Source organism: Pan troglodytes, chromosome 17 (genome assembly GCF_028858775.2).
Source record: "Pan troglodytes isolate AG18354 chromosome 17, NHGRI_mPanTro3-v2.0_pri, whole genome shotgun sequence".
In the NCBI taxonomy this organism is placed as follows: Eukaryota; Metazoa; Chordata; class Mammalia; order Primates; family Hominidae; genus Pan; species Pan troglodytes.
The window spans coordinates 18013756-18037397 of NC_072415.2; the positions used below are offsets into that span (position 1 = coordinate 18013756).

At 44.1% G+C, this 23642-nt stretch overlaps 1 protein-coding gene across 10 annotated transcripts in view; it reads left to right on the top strand.

The window, feature by feature from the left end:
• Positions 1–6373: 6373 nt before the first annotated feature.
• Positions 6374–23642, top strand: part of PTPN2 (protein tyrosine phosphatase non-receptor type 2) — a 98086-nt gene continuing 80817 nt past the window's right edge. For 4 of the 10 annotated variants that reach the window (XM_009433614.5, XM_003953237.5, XM_054671732.2 and 1 more), the window contains exon 1: positions 6650–6845. In XM_009433614.5, the coding sequence (XP_009431889.4) occupies positions 6777–6845 (69 nt within the window). In that variant the 5' untranslated portion in view covers positions 6650–6776. Of the gene's footprint in view, positions 6846–7112; positions 7288–23642 lie in introns of those variants that run through there. The other 6 variants (XM_054671731.2, XM_001171536.7, XM_009433615.5 and 3 more) reach the window with 4 other exon arrangements.

Sequence of the window (23642 nt, forward strand, 5' to 3'; positions counted from 1 at the left end):
GTTCCAGGCAGACACATTTTTGAGAGGCCCCCATTCAATCTACTCTATTGCCCTCTGGGTGTATGGGAAAGTTGCTCACAGGGAGATGTCTCACGGGAGGTACTCTGCTACAGACGCACCCCCAGGAGCAAGGTGCTGGGGGAGGCTGCTGGTCACTGGAGTCAGCCCAGCAAGCACAGTTCCCCCGTGCGGTTCCCAGCAAGCCCTTTCCCCTTAAGTGTCTCTCCACTCCCCCTACTGACAAAGCTTAACACTGTGTCAGCTGGCAAAGGAAAAATATTTAAAGGGCCCAGATCCATTCTCATAGAGAAGGTGAAAAAGGAAGCCTTGAGCTTAATGTCAATAAATTGATAACTGACATATTTAGGGACTATGATAGTTCATTGGAAGGCCTACCACATATTCTGTGTAGTTGGGTTAGGTAGTTATTTTTGGAAGTTTTTTTTTTTTTGAGACAGAGTCTCACTCTGTCACCCAGGGTGGAGTGCAACAGGCGCCGTCTTGGTTCACTGCAACCTCTGCCTCCCAGGCTCAAGCAATTCTCATGCCTAGCCTCCTGAGTAGCTGAGATCACAGGCATGTGCCACCACACCCAGCTTTTTTTTTGAGACGGAATCTTACTGTGTTGCCCAGGCTGGAGCGCAGTGGCGCAATCTTGGCTCACGGCAACCTCTGCCTCTCAGGTTTGAGCGATTCTCCTGCCTCAGTCTCCTGAGTCACTGGGATTATAGGCACGCGTGACTACGCCCAGCTTATTTTTATATTTTTAGTAGAGACTAGGTTTCATCATGTCTGCCAGGCAGACTCACTCACCTTGGTCCCACAGAGTGCTGCAATTACAGGTGTGAGCCACCACACCGAGCCTGAAATTTTTTTTTTTTTTTTTTTGAGACGGAGTCTCGCTCTTTCGCCCAGGCTGGAGTGCAGTGGCGCCCTCTCGGCTCACTGCAAGCTCCGCCTCCCGGGTTCACACCATTCTCCTGCCTCAGCCTCCCGAGTAGCTGGGACTACAGGCGCCCGCACCAGGCCCGGCTAATTTTTTGTATTTTTAGTAGAGACGGGGTTTCACCGTGTTAGCCAGGATGGTCTCGATCTCCTGACCTCGTGATCCGCCTGTCTCGGCCTCCCAAAGTGCTGGGATTACAGGCGTGAGCCACCGCGCCCAGCCCCGAAAGTTTTTTTTAAAAACCGTAATTTATTTGGTCTTTTACTAAAACCATTTTTGGAGGCTGTGGATGAAGCTGAATAAATATTAGGATTTTTTGTTTGATACATTAATTGCATTTGGTCCAAACCTAGGCAGCAGATATACTTTGTGGCTCCAAAATAGGGAATGAGTGAATCCCCATCTTGATCCTATGTGGCTCATATGTATCACTTTGTAATTGCTGGCAATTTTAGAGAATTTAGGTGCATTATGTGGCTTTGAAGCCATATACAGTCTTTTGCTATATTCACTAGGTGATGGTAGTTTATGAAATACTATGTAAGATAATGTGCCTGGTTTCCATTTCTAAATGAAATACCGTTTATTTTTATTTAAATTAAAAAAGTTTTCACTCTTGAGTGAGGAATTTTTTAGTTTTATTGAGGTTAGCATACATATAATAAAGTCCAAAAAATCTTAAATGTGGAGCTCAATGACATTTTATACACACATGTACAAATACGTGTATATTATACACAACAGTGTACCACCAACCAAATCAAGATATGGAATATTTCCAGGACCCCTGAAGACTCTCTCATGCTTCTTCCCAGGCAACACCCCCACCCTACCAGAGGCAGCCCCCAGCTGCCTCCAGAGGTAATCACTATTCTGTTGTCTATTTTTGAACTTCATATAAAATGGAAACATATAGTTATGCTCTTTTGGATGTAGCACCATTTATTGAAGACACATTACTTCAGCCTTTGTAAAATACACACACACAAAGATACACACCGGATGACTATACGTGTGAACCTGTTTCTGGACTTTGTTTAGTTCCACTGGTCAGCTTGCCTTTCCTTGCATCGATACCACATATCTTTATAAGAGATCTTGATATCTGGAGGGATAATGTCTTCCAGATCTGTTCTTCTTGGCTACTTTTGGCCCTTGAGTTCCTCTTTAGACTCTGTTCTGTTCCATTCTTCTATTTGTCTATCTTCACACTAAGAACACGCTGTTTTAATTATCGTAGCTTTAGAGTAAATCTTATTATCTGGTGAGGTAAAACTTCCATTTTCTTCTTCCTTAAGATTATTTTGGCTATTCTTGGCCCCTTGCATTTTTATTTGTAAATGGTAGCATCAGCTTGTCAATTTACACTACAAAAATATGGTGAGATTTTGATTGAGATTGCACTGAATTCATACATGACTTTGAGAAGCATTGGCAACTTTACAATACTAAAGTTTCCAAGACATTACATCGTATATCCTTCCATTTATTTAGCTCTTCTTTCATTCCTCTGAGTGATATGTTGTGGTTTTCAGACTAGAGGTTTTGCTAATCTTTTGTTAAGAATTTTTCAGAATAGTTTATATTCCAATGTTTAAAAATTTTCTAGTTGCTGTTGCTATGTAGAAATACAACTGCTTTTTCTGCCAGGCGCAGTGGCTCACACCTGTAATCCCAGCACTTTGGGAGGCCAAGGTGGGCGGCGGATCACGAGGTCAGGAGATCAAGACTATACTGGCTAACACGGTGAAACCCCGTCTCTACCAAAAAATTAGCCAGGCGTGGTGGCGGGCACCTGTATTCCCAGCTACTTGGGAGGCTGAGGCGGGAGAATGGCGTGAACCCAGGAGGCGGAGGTTGCAATGAGCTGAGATTGCACCGCTGCACTCCAGCCTGGGCGACAGAGTGACTCCATCAAAAAAAAAAAAAAACAAAAAACAACTGCTTTTTCTTATATTGACTTTGTTTTCAAAGACATTGCTAAATTCAATTTTTTTTTCTAATTTTTTTATTTTTAGAGACGGAGTCTCACTATGTTACCCAGGCTGGTCTCCAACTACTGGCCTCAAGTGATCCTCCCACTTTGACTTCCCAAAGTGCTCGGATTACAGGTGTGAGCCACTGCACCTAGCCTAAATTCACTTATTAATCTAATAGTTGACCTGTAGATTACTTTCGATTTTCTATTTGTACAATATATTGGCTACAATATCAACTTTGTTTCATCCTTTCCAATCATTATACCACTTCTTAATTTTCCTCACTTATTGCTATAACTATACAGTATAGAACAGAAGTGATGATAGTGGCCATCCTTATCCTGTGTCCAAGCTCAAGTGCGGATGCAATCACTCAGAAAACTGTTCAGCAGTGTATGATGAACATATAGATACACTGCAATCCAGCAATCCCACTCCTAGACATATGCCCACAAGAAATGAGTGTATGTCTACCAAAAGACAAGGACAAACATGTCCTTAATGGTTCTCTTCATGATAAGGCCAAACTGGAAACAACCAAATTCAGAACAAATAAATGGTAGTAGACTCAAACAATCATATGCTATTTAGCAGCAAGAATGAACAAACTATTCCTACAACGTGGATGACTCTCACTAACTTGAGCAAAAGCAGTCAGACATTAAAAAGCACATATTATATAATTAAACATAGTTCAAAAAAGGCAAAACTAATCTACGGTGTTAGAGGGCATGGGGCTGGTTACTCAAGGGGGAGGATTTAGGATGGTGCTCCAGGGGCTTTCTGGAGGACAGATAAAGTACCTGTTCTTGGCCTGAGTATTGATAGACAGCTATGTTCACTCTGTAAAAACTCCCTGAGCTATGCACTTGTGATTTGTGTGCATTTTTGTGTATATTTCAATTAAAAGTTTATTAAAAACTACATATATTTAACTGAAGTTCATTCTCACTGTAATCTATACAATCTGAATTTGTATAACAAATGTCTGCCCAGCTCTATAAATGTACAGCTCTTGTAGACACTAGGCTTTTAGGCTGTATTTTGATATGCTTGTGCCTCTGAAGTTCTAGCTATAAGGGTAGTCTGTTTGTGCTGCTATAATGAAATAGCTGCAACTGCGTCATTTGCAAATAACAGAAATTTATTTCTCACAGTTCTGAAGTCTGAGAAGTCCAAGGTCAAGGCACCAGCAGGTTTGGTGTCTGCTGAAGGCCCATTCCTCATGGTGCCACCTAGGGGCCTTCACATGGCAGGACAGAAGGGCAAAAACGGCCCAAGCTAATTCCCTCCAGTCCTTTTATGAGGCACTAATCAAATTCATGAGAGCAGAACGCTCATAACTTAATCACTTCCCAAAATGCCAACCTCTTAATATTGCCACCATGAGGATAAAGTTTCAACGTGAATTTTGGAGGGGACACCATTATTCAAACCACAGGAGGGGCTATGGGTAGTAAGTAGAGTTTTCTCTGAAAGGGGTATAAATTATACATTGAGGGGAGAGAGCCTCTTAAACAGTATACTAAAGTGCAGAAGGCAGGCCTTGTTCCAGTGAAAGAAGGGACTCCAAACTCTCGCTATGCTTCATTTCCTTTGGTCTAGAGCAGTGGTTCCCAAACAGGGATTGAAGGGGCCAAGGAGTAAGTTGAAGACATTGCTATGAATCCAAATATGTAATCCACCAAGCATTATCTGTAAAATGAGTATCTCATACATATATGTACTATTATTTAAAAATACACATGGCTACTTAATTTCATAATTCTTTTAAATGAATTTGTAATTTTTTAAATTAATAGACTTTGTTCATTATGTATTTCCTCAAATATATAAACAGTATGCACATAAAAGTATGCCTACTATCAAAGGAATTTGAACAATTTGGGGGCAATAGGGAAGCTTGACATTTTAAAATCCTGAGAACTTCTGATCTTGACTTCAAAAGGGGCAAAAGTCTACATTTGGGGTCCTTCAGAAACAGCAAGCTAGGAACTAGTTGGGTTGGGAGTCACATATGTCGGAGAGACCAAGTCATATCTTGTCAGCAGGATATCTCGAAGCAAGTTAACCTCTGTTTTCTTTTTACCCCCGGGCTTCAGTGCAGCCCTGTATAGGTATTCTTCTGGAGCAATCGTTCTCAAACTCTGGGGGGGGGGGGCACAGGCATCCCCAGGAGAGCTTGCTTAAGTAGTCTCCCGGGGCCCCAACACCAGAGATTCTGATTCAGTAGTTTGGGGTGAGGCCTTCAAATTTGCATTTCAAAGAAGCTCACACTGGATGCAAATGATGCTGGTGTGAGAACCACTGTTCTAGATTCTTCGCTGCACTCAGCAAACTAAGATAGGCAAATACAGCTCCCGGAACCAGAGAGGCTGACAAATGAATTCCAAAGAGATGCTGAATACTTGGCGATAAGAACTGCTGCTTTGAGATAAAGATGCCCCTCCTTTGTAGAACACAGTATTTTTTGGTTGGAAAGCAATCTGATGAGCAGACTAATGCGAACATTCACAGGATATTCTGGGAGATACCATGCCTTTAATCAAAATAATCAGATTCAATGACAGAATTTCAGAACCAAGGACCATTAGACATTGTGGGGTCTTTCGGGGGAAGCTTTCCTGTATCTCTAAATCACACTATGTAAGTAGAAAGCTTGCTGACTGCTTTTTTGTTAATACGATTTCTTCTAGCTTCCGTAGCCAACTTTTTTTTTTTTTTTCTGGCTAGGGTTTTCATTATTTTATATGATTAAGGACATTTTTCTGCCCCAAGTATTGTAATCCTCTCGGCCGGCTCTGTCCAAAAGAACTGTCTTCGATGATAGAAACGTTCTACATATGTACTTTGCCACATAGCAGCCACTAGCCATACATGGTTATGGCACACCTGAAATGTGGCTGGTGCCACTGAGGAATTAAGTTAATATTTAAAATTTAAATCCCAATACTGGACAGCACGGCTAAACCTTTCCTAACCCTTCACGTTTCTTATGAAGATTATACAGCAGGATATTACAAGCACTAAAAAAGAACTATCTTAAATCTGAAGCAAGATGATTTCCCTAACTAGTACGTTTGTTTGGTAAAAGAGGACGTGCTATTTTTTACAGTTAAATCTAATTCGTAAGTTGTAGAACGTTTTCTTAACAAGGTATCCCTCTCCCAAATTCCGGGAGAGGCTGGCTGCCTTTCCTTTTGCTCCAGCGGTTTATTTGGCATAAAATGTGCAGGCTTACACGAGCTGACACCAGGGCAGAAAAGAATGAGGAATTTGTTTCCAAGTTGGTCACAGGCCGCTAAACTGACCTAGATGATGTTTAAAGTAATATTCAAATACAGCACTTTAAAAAACTATGAAGGCTGAGAACAAAACGAGAAATGGGAAGCAAGAAGGAAGGCGGAGCGTGCCGGCGACTTCTCAGGGGACTTCCTCAGGGAGTCCCATTCCAGTAACCCCGCGCTACCCACACCACCGCCTCTCTCTTGTCGGAAGACGCAAGCCCAAGGGGCGGCTCACTTCGTGCCGCGCGCCGGGACCACGGCCGCCGGGTGGTCCCCTGGCCCCGCCCCCTCCCACCTGGGCGCCCCGCCCCGCCCCGCCCCGCCCCGCCCCGCCCCGCCCCGCCCCGCCCCGCCGCCGACTCCGCGCCGCGCTCGGGCGCCGAGTCTGCGCGCTGACGTCCGACGCTCCAGGTACTTTCCCCACGGCCGACCAGGCTTGGCGTGGGGGCGGGGCGCGGCGCGCAGCGCGCATGCGCCGCAGCGCCAGCGCTCTCCCCGGATCGTGCGGGGCCTGAGCCTCTCCGCCGGCGCAGGCTCTGCTCGCGCCAGCTCGCTCCCGCAGCCATGCCCACCACCATCGAGCGGGAGTTCGAAGAGTTGGATACTCAGCGTCGCTGGCAGCCGCTGTACTTGGTGAGTCGCGGACCCACGCGGCAGTCGCCGACCTCCTCCGAGACCCGGACTCGTGCCCTGTCCGCAGGGTCCCTCCCGCCTCCCCCGCCTCTCGCCTCTAGCCTCTCGCTCGGGGCGGAAGTGGCGGCGCGGGCCGCGTCAGGGGCGCGCCTGCGCTGACCGTTCTCTTGCTCCTTTTGGTTTAAAAAAAAAAAAAAAAAAAAAGGCATACTTGAGCTGAGCAGCTCATGGTTAGCGCAAGCGCAGTTAGTTCTGGAGGGCGGTGCCACAGCGGCTTCTTGGGGAGCGCGTGGATGCGCCACCAGCGTTGCGCGGCCGGGTCTGGGGGTCCTTGGGAAAGCCGTGGGGGCGCTCGGGCGCGCGCCTCCGGGCCGCAGCTTCGCCGTAGCTCCCACGCCGCTGTGCTTGGTTCTTGCTCGCGGACAGCTCTTTCTCTGGCCGGGTGGGCAGCTAGCGTCCCCGGGAGCGGTGAGGGCGGGGGCGGGCGAGCCGGGCCGCGGCGTCCGGGTCCAGCTGGCGCCCGCGCAGGACCTGTGGGAGCAGGCCGCTCTGGGCGCCGGGCCGGCCGCCGCAGCCCTCTGCGAGGCGAAGCTCGCTCTCCTGGCGGAGCCGCGGTGGTTGGGGGTGGCTCGTGGCCTCTGGCGAGGGCAGCGCTCTCGGGACCCTCCGTCTTCATTTTCCCCCGTGGCCCAGCAGCGCCCAGCGTGGGTTCGGCCCCCATAGAACCTTCCCGGAACGAAAGAGGCTTTGCTTGTGTTCGTCCAGTGATAGCGTGTCATTCTCTTTATAGTTTTCCTTACTGAGGTATACTTTCCCTACAGTGAAACGCAGCTTTCATGTGTGCTCCCAGACGGGTGTCACAAATGAATCCCCTCTTGCAAGCCCCCTCAAATCAAAATAGCCTTTCCTTGCCCTGAGAAAGTGCCCTCATCCCCTCCCCGGGGGCACGGTGTTCCGATGCCTATCGCCCTAGTCGTGGCTGTTCAGCTCACATAGATGCAATATGTAGTATAAACACCTGTGATTCGCTTTTTTTATGTCAACTAGACTACCTTTTAATTCAAACAAAACTTTATCTCTTTTAAAATGATGTAACTGCTTTCCCCTTCGTTTAATCCTTGTCGTATTATTCCTAAGATTGAATTTGGTGACGGTTAAGTTAATGCTGCTTCTGATGTTTGGTTCTCTCTGTGTAAAGTAAAAGAAAAGACGGGCTTTCCTGTAAATGTGGATGATCCTGGGTTTTTCCCCTTTCCATTTAATTAGATGACAGTGAAAAATGTGTTCAGAAAGTAACGTTTTCTTCTTGAACACATTAATGGGAAGTATAAATATTCTGATTCCCATGATAGAGAGTATGTTAGAATAGGGCTCTAAGTTTTAAAGAATGCTGGTAAGGACTCTTCCAGTTATAGACAATCTGAAACGCAAATTCTGGTAGGAATCTTCATGTGAGAGAGCCTGCCAGCTGCATCTTCTCCAGTTACATTTGTTTTAGCAGAGGCTGCTGTCTCTCTAAGGGATAGGTTATATATCGAAATAGATTTGAAAAGAGAAAAGTGAATATAACTTAATTCAGCTTAACATTTTGGTTTAAGAAATTTAATTTTCTTTGGTATCATTAATATCCTTGAAAATTCAATGAGAATTGTGATTCCTCTTTCCAGAAAAATGAACTTAACTCGCATCCACTGGAGATTTCACATCCATTTTCAAAAAGATAAGGAAATCCTTCTATGGATTCTTACCGAGGAATCCTGTAGTTTCCTTGGTTGGTCAATGCTCTTATTATTTTTTCCTAGTTGAAAACAAGACCATTAGTTTGGTCAGTAGAAACCATGGCATGCACACTGGTGTTACAGTAAAAGTAGGTCACAAACCAAGCAAGTTAGTAATGGAAAGCAAGTCAGGAAGTTTGGGCTATGTGTTTTCCTGTGGCCTTAGAACGTCCATTCAGCCATTCCACAAATATGCCCAGACCCCCAGTGGAGTTGCAGCTTTTGCTCCTGGCCTTGGGGATTCAGCAGAGAATGCTCCTGGCAAGGTTCCTGCCCTCGAGGTGCTCACTCTAGGGCTTATTCTTTTGGGGCCTCATTGTAGTTCCATATTTTCATTCATTCGTTCATAACATGCTTGTTATGTGCTAGTGTTAGACACTGAGGATTCTTGTTAAAAGACAGGAGTCCCAGTTTTTAAGGATGCAGCCCTGTAAATAGGTAAGCTGATGAAAACGTTAAAGTGATACATGTAAAGCTAGCTTGAAGCACAGGGTCTTGTGGAGTTGGGTACCTAGGAGTCCTGTATTTCCCAAAAAGGGGTGCACATGGGAGTTCTGATGAAGCTTCTCGGGGGAGGGAGGACCTCACCTGAGTCTTGAAAGACATTGGCCAGGGGAAGAGGACAAGGGAGGTGAAGAGAATTACTGTTCCAGCAAGGAGGGAGTGCACAAAGGCACTGAGGGAATGCTGAGAGAACCACCCACAGTTTAGCCTGGAGACTGGTGTGAAGTTGAGATGCTGGAGAGTAAGGCAGAGCCTAGATCAGACTAAGGAATTTGAGCTGTTTAATAGGAACTCACTGTGGAATTGTAAGTCTGCAAATACCATGATCATATTTGCTTCTTTTTTTTTTTTTGACAGAGTCCTGCTCTGTCACCCAGGCTGGAGTGCAGTGGTGCGATGTCAGCTCACTGCAACCTCTGCCTCCCGGGTTCAAGTGATTCACTTACCTCAGCCTCCTGCGTAGTTGAAATTACAGGCACACACCACCATGCCCGGTTGATTTTTTTGTACTTTTAGTAGAGACAGGGTTTCACCATGTTGGCCAGGCTGGTCTCGAACTCCTGACCTCAGGTGATCCGCCTGCCTCGGCCTCTCAAAGTGCTGGGATTACAGGCATGAGCCACTGCTCCGGGCTGATCATATTTACTTGTTAGCAAGATCGTTCTGACTGCTAGCAGACTGGATGAGGAAAGTGTAGGCACGCAGCACAGGGCAGTAGACGGTTGGAGTAAACCTGAAGAGACCTGATGAACTTCTGTTAGGCAGTGGCAGGAGGGATGGAGGGGAGATACAGATTTGAAATGAAATGGTAAAGGGGTATACGTTATGTACAAGTTTGGTTTTGAAACTTTAATTCTGTTTGAGGTACCTGCGAGACACTGAAATGAAGCTAGTTGAATGTATAAATTTGGAGTTTGGGAGAGAGGGTCTGAGTAAATGTGATTTTGGAAATCATGAACACATGGGTGATATTTGAGGTCTTAGACATTGATGGGATCATCTAGGGAAGATACAGAGCGTTTGGAAATATCAAAGGCCAAGGACAGAATCTTGACAGACATCATTTAAAGGATGGGTGGAGAAAGAGGAACTTGCAAAAAAGACTGGTGAGGAACAACCACAGAAGTGGGGAGGAAAGCAGTGGAGGGAGTTGAGGGTGAGCAGGGCCACCTGACAGGTAAGGGCCAGCCTGAGAGGGCCATGACATTGAGCAGCTAGATTAACAGATACCTTAAAGGGAGTCGTGTCAGCGGACTACACAAGACAGATACCCGGAGTTCAGGAGAGAAGGTAGGAGGAAATGCAAACTACCAAGTGTACACTGCTCTTTTTAGAAGCCCAACTTGAAGAAGTGGGGAGAGGTAGCTAAAATGAAGCAAGATTGTGTGACTTCTCACTTAAACCCTTGAACGGCTTCCCGTTGCTCACAGTGTAAATTCAGCCCCTCCTCCGGCTCACAAGACCTCATGGCCTGTGTCTCTTGCTTGATTTCCCCTATCACTTTCCTCCCTCTTTTCCACTGTGTTGTATTCTTGGAAGTGTGTGTGTCCATTCTCCCCTTAGGGCGTTTGTAAATGTCGTTCTCTTTGCCTTGGCACAACTTTCCCCCCTTCTCTTTCCTTTCTTGCTTAAACTGCCTCCTACTCATCCCTGAAGTCTCACTTCCTTGGCAGGCCTTCTTGACCTGCCCATGCTGGGTATGAGCCCCTGTTGCGTACTTCTTTAGCATCCCAAGACTTCCCCTTTCATAGCGGGAATTGGATGTCATACAGCAGCAAATGATTTCGGGAACACAATTTGCATTAAGCAAACCACTGTCTTGAAAGTAACACAGCTTGAGTAGGAAAAGTGTTTAAGGTGGCTTTCTGCTTTGTGTAGCACAACAGTGGGTGATGTTTCTGATAATGTTTTTGAAGAGTTGTGCTTTTTTTGGTAATGCTCATGGAGCTGGGAAAAGAAAGGCTTTGCTCTTGAGCAAAAACTGAGTACAACTAAAAGCTGGACTTGCTTAGTGGTAGGAGAACTTGATACCTTGTTGAAATTCTTGCGGGAAAAATGAATTTAGTATTTTGAGTCTGGAACTCTGGTCCCTTATTCCTTTTTGCTCCTTTTGAAAAGTGTCTTTTATTTCATGAGTTTGATAATAGGAGGTTTCTTAGAAATGAATTATTGGGTTGGAGCAGAACAGACTCTTAATCTGAGTTTATATTTTTTATTACTTCTTCAGAGTTTCATGAAGGCACTGCCAGTGCTTTGCACAGTACCAGGTGCTTAGTAAGCACTTGAAAATATGTGCTGAATGAATGACTTTTTACGAGGAAAGGGCAACTTGATATATTTATGTGATTGCAGGGATGAACCTAAAGAGAGAGGTGGAGGTTGAAATAGAAGGGATGATTGTTGGAGCCAGAAATCTTAGAAAGCAAGAGTCAGTGGGACCAAGAGCACACAGGTGGAAGAATTGATCGTGAAAGAGTGCTGGCCAGGCGGTGGCTCATCCCTGTAATCCCAGCGCTTTGGGAGGCTGAGGTGGGAGGATCACTTGAGGTCAGGAGGTTAGGACTGCAGTGAGCCATAATTGTGCCACTGTACTATAGACTAGGTGACAGAGTGAGATCCTGTCTCTAAAACAAGAACAGCAAAACAAAGGGTGCAGTTGGAAGAGTTTAATTTGGTCTGATTGTGTGAGGTTAATTCTGACTTTTTGAGTAATGTTCATGATCCCTTTTTGGCTTTTCCTTTTGTCACTGCTGATTGCTGTTTTCATCAGGCTGAGCTTTGAGAAAGGCAGAGAGAAGGAATGGAGTCTGTGTGCCTACTGAGGAAAAGACTAAAACTGGGGAATCGCAAAAGCTATGTTATGGGTTGTTTCTAAGAAGTGATGGCTCAGAAGGAATTTGGCTTATTTATTTTTAAATTCCTTTCTTTTTTAAAGAGTTCTCACTCTGTTGCCCAGTCTGGAGTACAAGTGCAGTGGTGCGATCATAGCTCACTGCAACCTTAAACTCCTGGGCTCAGGTGAGCCTCTCACCTCAGCCTCTTGGAAATTGGTTGATTAATTAGGGTTTATAAACAATGGAACTCCTGACTGACTTCATTTTTCTTTTTTTGAAACCAAGTCTTGCTCTGTCCCCCAGGCTGGAGTGCAGTAGTGTGATCTCAGCTCACTGCAACCTCCGCTCCCCCCGGGTTCAAGCAGTTCTCCTGCCTCAGCCTCCCGAGTAGCTGGGATTACAGGTGCCCACCAGCATGCCCAGCTAATTTTTGTATTTTTAGTAGAAACGGGGTTTCACCATGTTTGTCAGGCTGGTCTTGAACTCCTGACCTCAGGTGATCCACCTGCCTCGGCCTCCCAAAGTGCTGCTGGGATTACAGGTGTGAGCCACCACGCCCAGCCACATTTTTCTTTTTCTTTCTTTTTTTCCTTTTTCTTTCTTTTCTTTTTGAGACTGGGTCTCACTTTGTCACCCAGTCTGGAGTGCAGTGGCATGATCTCAGCTCACTGCAGTCTCGACCTCTTGGGCTTTAGACATCCTCCTGCCTCAGTCCCCCACGTAGCTGGGCCTGGCTAATTTTTTTGTATTTTTTGTAGAGACAGGGTTTAACTATCTTGCCCAGGCTGGTCTTCAACTCGTGAGTTCAAGTAATCCGTCCACCTCAGCCTTCCAAAGGCTTAGGATTACAAGCATGAGCCACTGTGCCTGGCCATTTTTCTTTTTTCTTTTTCTTTTTTTGAGACAGTCTTGCTCTGTTGCCCAGGCTGGAGTGCAGTGGCGTCATCTCGGCTCGCTGCAAGCTCTGCCTCCCGGGTTCACGCCATTCTCCTGCCTCAGCCTTCTGAGTAGCTGGGACTACAGGCGCCCGCCAGCACTACAGGCGCCCGCCACCACGCCAGGCTAATTTTTTATATTTTTAGTAGAGACGGGGTTTGACCGTGTTAGCCAGGATGGTCTTGATCTCCTGATTTTGTGATCCACCCGCCTTGGCCTCCCAAAGTGCTAGGATTATAGGCATGAGCCACTGTGCCTGGCCGCCATTTTTCTTTATTAGAAATTTGTAGTTCAAATATTGTTAGAGAACAATTTTTAGCATTTGTGAGTCAGCTAATTTTTAGAAGTCAGATATCAAGTGCACACTGTTCTTCTCATACTTAGAGTGGGGCAGCCAGTTAGGCAGGTGAATCAAAGCTGTCTTATTCTAAAACACTTACCTTGCCTACTAGTTACACATTCTCCTGCCTGCTGTCTAATCTCAGTGCTTTTACGTGGTTGCACAAACTCTGAATTCCCTTGAAGATTGGCTACTCTCTCTCACCTTGGAGTCTTCATGTGTTGGATATACTCCATGCCTGCGATATCTGTTTGGGAAACATCTTCAAGACTAGACTGTAGTCTCCTTGGGCAAAGTTAAATGCTCCCCCTTCTCTCATTTCTTAGTTCTCTATATTCTTGTATTAGAATATGAACCACATTGTTTTGTAACTGTCTACTTGTCTGTTCTATGTAGCTCCTTGAGGGTGGTCTTTTTTTTTCTTCGTTTTCCCACCACCTACCTATGGGACCTGAAACATGTTAGATGCTCAGTAAATATTCAGTAAACACAGGAAAACTGTTCGCTTTTAAAATGTCAGCACCTTAGTTTATTCCAAACCCCTCATTTATGGCTGAGGAAACACTGGGCCAATACAGTGTTGTGACTTACCGGATGTTACAATATCTGCTAGTGTCATAACTGGGACTCAAATCCAGTCCTTCTGATTCTCGTTTCAGCACTGCCCTAATTTACCCATGTGACTACCTGTAGTGCTTTCTTCTTATGATCTATTTGAGATCAGTGGCACAGAGGGAATCGTCTTAATTTTGATGGCTAGGAGGGAGTGGATGTGTTACAATAGGTAGGGTCATTTTGGGACTTGAGGCCTTTAAAACAGTGTCTGGGATCCAGGGATCAGACTTGAAAGGTATTTGCAAATCTCCTGAAACTGCTAAATTTTATGTACGTGTGTTCCCAGGTATTTCGTTTCTAGGTGATTCTGTAGCTTTTGTCAGTTTCTTAGTGGATTTGTCTGTGATCCCTCAAAAGGTAAAGACCACTGCTTGAAGGGAAAGCAGCCTTGGGATGGGTGCCCCAATGGGGAATGTATACCTAGAAATCATATTGTTTTGCCTTTGACATGTGTTTGTAGATTACTGATACCTATAATTACGGAAATCCAGATAGTTGCGTTTGTCTCCTAGCTTTTCTAGTTGCCTCTTTTTTGATTTCTTGATTTTAACCAGAATCTTCTTTTTTTCTTGAGAAGGGGTCTCATTCTGTCACCCAGGCTGGAGTGCAGTGGCACGATCGTAGGTCACTGCAGACTCCAACTCCTGGCTCAAGTGATCCTTTGCCTCAGCCTCCCGAGAAGCTGGGACTACAGGCACACACCACCACGCCTGACACATTTCTTCTTCTTTTTTTTGTTGTTGTTGTTCTCGTTGGCCAGGCTGGTCTGGTCTTGAACTCCCGGCCTCAAGTGATCTGCTCACCTTGGCTTCCCGAAGTGGCGAGATTACAGGCATGAGCCACCATGCCCAGCCCTTAACCAGAATTTTGTTTTGTTTTGTTTTTTGAGACAGGGTCTCACTCTGTCACCTAGACTGGAGTGCAGTGATGAGATCACGGCTCACTGCACAGATGCACGCCACCATGCTTGGCTAATTTTTTATGTTTTGTAGAGACGGGTTCTCACCATGTTGTCCAGACTGGTCTCGAACTCCTGGGCTAAAGCGATCTTCCCGCCTCACCCTTCCATAATGCTGGGGAGCCACAGTGCTTGGCCAACCAGATTCTTAAAAGGCCTTTTTACTTTTTCCAGATTGTTACTCCACAGAGAATTTCTGATTCCCAGTTGGAGAACTGTTATAGCTCTCTCAGTCCCCTGCTGTTCTTTTAGCTGCCTCGTCTTTGTCCTCTTACCTGTCCACTCTCTACTCCCCTTCTTCCCTTTGGTCCTCAAATAGTCCAGATAAACCGGAGAGATGGACAGATAAGGTCTGGGTACGCGAAATTAAAATTAGCATAGTGTGCTCTTCACTTTCTTGAATAAACGTTACGTATGATTTGTTTCCCTTGGAAATCCTCATCTAGATTCTCTACTCTCTATTCCTTAACTTAATGCCCCATTAAGGTAGTTTTTTCTTAATGGAAAGCTGTTGAGAGTCAGAGGATATTTAAACCAACTAATAAACTGGAACTTTTAATAATACCACTCTTACTTTGGATAAGAGTGATTAGCCATATACTAAATCCTCAATCAGTTTAGCATGTAAAATTTAAGACATAGCAGCTGATAACTGAGGAAGAGATACAGTTCCACAGGCTAACTTTAAAGAATATAAGCTCTCACTTTCCTGAGTAGAAGAAAACTAAACTTTTCTGTTATATACTTTTTTTTTTTTCTTGAGATGGAGTCTTACTCTGTCACCCAGGCTGGAGTGCAGTGGCACGATCTTGGCTCACTGCAACCTCCACCTCCCTGGTTCAAGTGATTCTCCTGCCTCAGCCTCCCAAGTAGCTGGGACTACAGGCATGCGCCACCACACCCGGCTAATTTTTGTATTTTTAGTAGAGATGGGGTTTCGCTGTGTTGGCTGGGCCAGTCTTGAACTCCTGACCTCAGGTGATCCACCCACCTTGGCCTCCCAAATTGCTGGGATTACAGGCGTGAGCCACCGCGTCCAGCCTGTTACATTCTTAATTGGAATAGCATTGCCCTGCAGTGCCATTATCTGAAATAGCTTTTAAAAATGAACGTAATGCCATTTTAAATGTATTTAAATGTAGTGCCGATTTAATGTTCTATGTATGGTACAGTACTACTAATGGTTCAAGAAGTTGTTTTGACTTAACAGTGAAATCCTTGCTTTTAAAGATCATGGATACCTTTAGACACCTTTAAGATGAAACATGTTTATGAGAGGAAATGTCCGCACAAATACAATCCCCCACAAACTTAGCATGTGGTTTTAGTAGGTTCATAGGCCCGCCTGGTGATCCCTAGGATAAGAAATTGTGGTCAAGAAACTGATTTCAGGGGCCGGGCTGGTGGCTTACACCTGTAATCCCAGCACTGTTTGTCTCAAAACAAAGAAACTGGCTCAAGGTTGGATACTTTTCAAACGAAAGGAATGGAGGAAGGGAATGCAATGAATAACTTTTCAAATCCAGTACGTCTGATTTAATATGCCTTTTGCTCTGTCAGTTTCATTTGGTTCGTGTCACTGATCATTTATAACCTTTTTTCAAACTGCTTTCATTCCCCTAAGGAAAATCTGATACTGAATTATTTTATTTCTTCTTTCACTATATTTGAACAGTTTTATAGTCTGAAAGCTATCAATTTCTCATTACAGTTTACTTTATAGTACTTCTAGGAATTCTTCCTGTGGTTTGAGGTAAGGCTACAGGATTCCTAGAGTTTGTACCCCTCTAGTCCCAGTAAAGGACCTAGTACATCAGGGTAGCCCTAGAAAGTTGGAGTAACTTCGTAACAGTGGGAACTGCTTCTGTTCTGTGTTTTTTGTGGGTTTTTTATTTGTTTTTGTTTTTTTGTTTGTTTTGTTTTGTTTTGTTTTGTTTGAGACAGAGTCTTGCTCTGTGGCCCAGGCTGGAATGCTACGGCACGATCTCGGCTTACTGCAACCTCTGCATGCTGAGTTCAAGCGATTCTCCTGCCTCAGCCTCCTCAGTAGCTGGGATTACAGGTGTGCACCACCACGCCCAGCTAATTGTTGTATTTTTAGTAGAGACAGGGTTTCCCCATGTTGGCCAGGCTGGTCTTGAACTCCTGACTTCAAGTGATCAGCCCACCTCCCTCTCAGAGAGCTGGGATTATACATCTGAGCCAACATGCCTGGCCTGCCTCATTCTTTATACTACAGTAAAGTCCCGGTTGGGCAATAATCTAAACATAAAAGAAATGAAACCATAAAATTATATAAGAAAACAATGGAGCAAATTTTTTGTAATCAACAGAGTGAAAAAGGATTTTTTAATGCCATGTCACAGAAACCTAGAAAAAAAAGGTTTAAGTTTGATTTCATAAAAATTTAAATTTTTGACATAAATACCATAAAGGTCAAAAGATAAAAAATTTTAAATATTTTCAATATGTGACAAAAATTGAACTTTCTTAATATGTAAAGAACTCCTACATATCAAAAAGAGAATGGAAATACAAATGGCTTTTAAAAACAGGAAAAGCTGTTCACCTTCGCAATAATAACAATTTCAAATTATGACTATAATAATACCATTTTTCACCTATCAGACAAAGATGAAAAAGTTTGTTAATATAATTGTGTAGGTGAAGCTCAGGCAGTTTCTTATATTATTGGTGACAGTATACATTGATATAGCTTCTTTGAAAGGTTATTCATAGCAGCATTATTTATAATAGCTAAAACCTAGAAATAACCTATGTGTCCTATTATAGATGACTGGCTAAGTGATGAATACTATTAAATTGTTAAAAAGAACTCATCATCTATATGGAAGTACTTTTAATATATACCAAGTGAAAAAGCAAAGTGCAAAACAGTATGCTAATATCTGTTTTGTGAGGGTGGGATGGATACTTGGATGGAGGAAGACAGACAGGCAGTCTGGCTTATATATGGATAGAATGTCTCTTGGAAAATATACAAGGCACTGGTTACAGTTATCACCTAAGGGAAAGGATTGAGGGAGAGGAGAATGTGACTTAACTTTTTCACTATATACCCTTTTGTACAGTTTAATTTTTGCCAAGTCCATGTAATCCATATATACATAGGGAGCATATGTATATAAATATATGTAAATATAAGTAAAACAATATGTATGTGCTGCCGGGCGCGATGGCTCACTCCTGTAATCTCAGCACTTTGGGAGGCTGAGGTGGGCGGATCATGAGGTCAGGAGATCGAGACCATCCTGGCTAACACGGTGAAACCCCATCTCTACTAAAAACACAAAAAATTAGCCGGGCGTGGTCGCGGGCGCCTGTAGTCCCAGCTACTCGGGAGGCTGAGGCAGGAGAATGGCGTGAACCTGGGAGGCGGAGCTTGCAGTAAGCCAAGATCGCGCCACTGCACTCCAGCCTGGGCAACAGAGCGAAACTCTGTCTCAAAAAAAAAAACAAACAACAAACAACACGCTTTTCTCTCTCTCTCTCTTTCTATATGTATATATATGCTAAAGTTAAGTACTGGATTCCTATCTGTATCTGCTACCTAACTGCAGTATAATCTTGGAAGTCGAGTCTGTTTTCTCATTTGTAACCACCTCTTAGATAACACACATAAAAGCACATAGCACATGCCTGACACACAGTAGGGTTCAGTGACAGTGAGCTGTTTTAGTCTCTCAACTCTCTTCCTCAAAGAGAGCTTCTCAAAGAAAAAAAAAATGTAATGAAGAAAAGAACTTACTCCACCAGGGATCTTCTCTCCCCAACCAGTGGCAGGCATATTAAGGGCTATAAGTAAGTGGTTATTTTACCATCCTAAAGTAATGGTGTTTCAAAGTATGCAAGATTCTTCATACTTCACTGTGTCCTTTTCTGAGCATCTTTGTAGAGAGTATATGCACAAACATCTGACTAACAAAGGGAACACTTTTCATCATATAATTTAGGATTCACTTAGAGACCTAAAGTATAAAGAAAGAAATGTAGGTATGTTAGCCCATAAGGAGAAACTCATTATCAATTTGGGATTATCTTAAGGTCCTGCCTTATAAAATTAAAATTTAACAGAAGATTATTCTTTTTCAATTTCTTAAGTTCTTATTTGCTACTACATCGTAGCAGTTCGAGGGAGAATATGGTCTAACGATGTAATGTTTTCTGTATGCCATACATAGAACAAAGCTATGTACGAAATACTAAAAATATTATTTGACATTATTTAATAAAATATTATAACTATTTCATCCCGATAATGATGGAAATTAAGTTGCAGTAATATAGATTTTTAAAATAAAAACTTCAAAACCAGGCGCCATGGCTCACGCCTGTAATACCAACGCTTTGGAAGGCCGAGGCAGGCAGATTGCTTGAGACCAGGAGTTTGAGACCAGTCTGAGCAACATAGCAAATAAAAATAAAAAATTAGCCAGGCATGGTGGTGTGCTTGCAGTCCCACCTACTTGGGAGGCTGAGGTGGGGGGATCACTTGAGCCTCTGAAGTCAAAGCTGCAGTGAGCTGTGATCACACCACTGCATTCCAGCCTGAGCGACAAGGCAAGACTTTGTCTCAAAAATATAAGTAAAATAAAATTAAAATTTTACTTATTTATTTTTTTGAGACGGCGTCTCTCTGTTGCCCAGGCTGGGGTGTAGTGGCGTGTTCTCGGCTCACCGTAACCTCCGCCTCCGGAGTTCAAGCGATTCTCCTGCCTCAGCCTCCCGAGTAGCTGGGATTACAGGTACGTGCCACTGTGCCCGGCTAGTTTTTGTACTTTTAGTAGAGACAGGGTTTTGCCGTGTTGGCAAGGCTGGTCTCAAACTCCTAATGTCAAGTGATTCGCCTGCCTGGGCCCCGCAAAGTGTTGGGATTACAGGCGTGAGCCACCACGCCCAGCCTTAAAACTTTAAAATTCAGAATATGAGCCTTTGTTTTATAGCTTCACTTGTTAAAACAAATCAGGAGCTGGGTGTGGTGGCTCACGCCTGTAATCCCAGCACTTGGGGAGGCTGAAGCGGGCAGATCACCTGGTCTCAATCTCCCTGACCTCGTGATCCGCCCACCTCAGCCTCCCAAAGTGCTGGAATTACAAACGTGAGCCACCACGCCCGGCCTGAAGTTTGAAGTTTTTAAAAAGAAAGAGTTGTTAGGCATAATTGTGTAAATAGAGGTAAAAATTGACAGCAAGAAAGACAGAAAACTATGACAAATGAAAGTGATGGCTCACGCCTGTAATCCCAGCACTTTGGGAGGCCGAGGCGGGCGGATCACCTGAGGTCAGTAGTTCAAGACCAGCCTGGCTAACATGGTGAGACCCTGTCTCTACTAAAAATACAAAAATTAGCCAGGCATGGTGGTGTGCACCTGTTATCCCAGCCACTTGGGAGGCTGAGGCAGGAGAATTTGCTTGAACCCGGGAGGCGGAGGTTACAGTGAGCTGAGATGGCGCCGCTTCACTCCAGTCTCTCCAGTCAGTCCAGACAGAGTGAGACTCAGTCTCAAAAAAAAAAAAAAAAAAAAAAAACTATGACAAATAAGTATAATTTCCCAGGACTATTAAGGTCTTGTAATCCCATGCACTGGAAGCTTTTGTTTTTGTTTTCTGATTTATCATTGAAGTGACCAAAGTGCAGTGGTAAGAACAAGCCTTTGTGATTACTTCACACTAGAGAAGGGTCTTTCCCACATATTTGAGACTTAAGGAATTGATAGTGAACAGTGTAAGCAGCCACACAGGTGTGGGTTAAGAACTGATGTGTGTATTCACTTTCTGTAAAGATGACCAAACATATGTTGTTAGACAAACGAAAAATTCACCCCAAGATCATTGAGGGCATGCAAAATAGTATGAGGTAGAGGCAGCTGTAATTCAGGTGTCCAAATACAAGAGCAGGTGGAGAAAAGAAAAGAAACTGAGAACAGTAAAGAGTTTTTAAAGTTATAACACACAATTGTTAAAATAGAATGTTCAGTACCAACTAGCAGAGTAGATAATGCAGAACACTGAGGTGGCTTGAGAAAAATCTCTCAGAACTCAGGAAAGAGGTGTGCAAAATGAGCGTTAGGAGAGAGCACTTCCCCAAGTCTGTGATAGAAATTCCTGAAAGGGAACAGAGGAGACTGAAGCGAAACTCTATTAAGCGACAAGGAAGACTCAAATGGAGAAGCTAACCCAGTTCTGATGAAGACTTGGCACGTATCTATAATGTATTTTTTTTGAAGTCAGCCAAAAGAAAGTTTAAATTTGAGGTACATCTGAAAGAGTAAGCAATACAGAAAAATCTTGACAACATCTGAGGACAAAAAAAAAAAGTACTGATAATGTTGAGTGTGAGACAAAACCTCACTTTCAGTCTTTCTTGAGAAATATTGGCAAAATATGCCCTTGATACAGGAGTTCCATTTTTATTTCATTTATTTATTTATTTATTAAGACAGGGTCTCACTTTGTCACCCAGGCTGGAGTGCAGTGGTACAGTCACTGCTCACTGCAGCCTTGACCTCCTGGGCTCAAGTGATCCTCCCAGCTTTGCCTCCCAAGTAGCTGGGACTGCAGGCACACACCACTACGCTTGGCTTTATTTTTATTTATTATTTGTTTATTTTTATTTTTATTTTTTGTAGATACGTGGTTTCACCATGTTGCCCAGGCTGGTCTTGAACTCCTGGCCTCAAACGATCCTCCTGCCTTGGCCCAGAGTGTTTTTGTTTTTTTGTTTTGTTTTGTTTTTTGTTTTTTGGAGACAATCTTGCTCTGTCACCCAGCCTGGAATGCAGTGAGTGGCGCGATCTTGGCTCACTGCAACCACCGCCTCCTGGGTTCAAGCAATTCTCCTGCCTCAGTGTCCCGAGTAGCTGGGACTACAGGTGCCCACCACCATGGCCAGCTAATTTTTTGTATTTTTTAGTAGAGATGGAGTTTCACCATGTTAGCCAGGATGGTCTCGATCTCCTGACCTCGTGATCTGCCTCAGCCTCCCAAAGTGCTGGGATTACAGGCATGAGCCACCACGCCCGGCCGAGATATATTTCACATACCATAAAATTCACCTAAAAGGTACAGTTTAGTGGTTTTTAGTATATTCACAGCTGTGGAACTAAATCTTAATTTCAGAATATTTTCAACACCCCAAGGAGAGACTGGGTACATACAGTTATTCTCCATTCTCACCCACGTCCCAACCCCTGACAACCACTAATCTACTTTCTGTCTCCAGATTTCCCTGTCCTGGTCTCATACCATGTGTAGTCTTTTGTATCTGTTTTTTTGTTTTGTTTTGTTTTGTTTTTGAGACGAATCTGGCTCTGTCGCCTAGGCTGGAGTGCAGTGGTGCGATCTTGGCTCACTGCAAGCCCCGCCTCCTGGGTTCACGCCATTCTCCTGCCTCAGCCTCCCCAGTAGCTGGGACTACAGGCGCCCGCCACCACACCCGGCTAATTTTTTGTATTTTTAGTAGAGATGGGGTTTCACCGTGTTAGCCAGGATGGTCTCGATCTCCTGACCTCGTGATCCACCTGCGTCGGCCTCCCAAAGTGCTAGGGTTACAGGCGTGAGCCACCGCGCCCGGCTGGTTTCTTTAACTTAGCATAATGTTTTAAAGTTTCATCTGTGTTGTATGTATCATTACTTTGTTTCTTCTTCTAAGTTAGTAAGATTCCATTATATAGATATATACCATTTTGTTTATCCATTCACCAGTTGATGGACAAGTGATTGTTTTACTTTTAGCTATTATTAAAAGCGCTACCATGAACATATGTGTCCAAGTTTTTGTGTGAACGTATGTATTCGTTTCTCTTGGGTATGTGCCTTGGAGTAGAATAGCTAGTTCATATGTTAACTCTTTGTTCAGCATTTGTTTTTCTAAAGTGGCTACGTCATTTTAACCTTTAGTTTTTTGTTTTTTCTTTTTTTTTGGGGGGGGAGTGGGGTGGGGCTGGAGTGCAGTGGCGTGATCTCGGCTCACTGCAACCTCTGCCTCCTGCGTTCAAGCAATTCTCGTTCCTCAGCCTTCCGAGGAGCTGGGACTACAGGCACATGCCATGACGCCCAGCTCACTCTTTTTATTTTAGTAGAGACAGGGTTTCACCATGTTGCCCAGGCTGGTCTCAAACTCCTGAGCTCAGGCAATCTGCCCGCCTCAGCAGGGTTTCACCGTGTTGACCAGGCTGGTCTCAAACTCTTGACCTCGGGCGATCCACCCACCTCAGCCTTCCAAAGTGCTAGGATTACAGGCATGAGCCACTGTGCCCGGCCTCTTTTTTTTTTTTTGTAAAGACAGAGTCTTGCTCTGTTGTCCAGGCTGGCATGCAGTGGCGTGATCACAGCTTACTGCAGCTTTGACCTCCTGAGCTCAAGTGATCCTCCCACTTCTGCCTCCCAAGTAGCTGGGACCACAGATGTGTACCACCATGCCTTGCTAATTTTAAAATTTTTAAATAGAGATGGGGGTCTGTCTGTGTTGCCCAGACTGGTCTCAAGTGATTCTCCCGCCTCAGCCTCCCAAAGTATTGGGATTACAGGCATGACTCACAGCGCCTGGCCTCAGTTTCTCTCAAGACCATCCTATAACACCAAGTTAGTTTGAGGATTCTGTGAATGTCTGCTTAAAGATATCCTTCTGAATTCTGTGATTCTCTTGAAAGGCTTGTTGCAATGAAAAACAAAGTATAATGATGACTTTATGTGAAGTATACTTTTGGAATTTCTTAAGCAGAAGTCCTGAGACTTTTGAGAGTCCCTGTATTTAAACAGTACCATTTAGGCATAATTACTGCTTATGAAATGAAGAGTAGCTAGATGAATA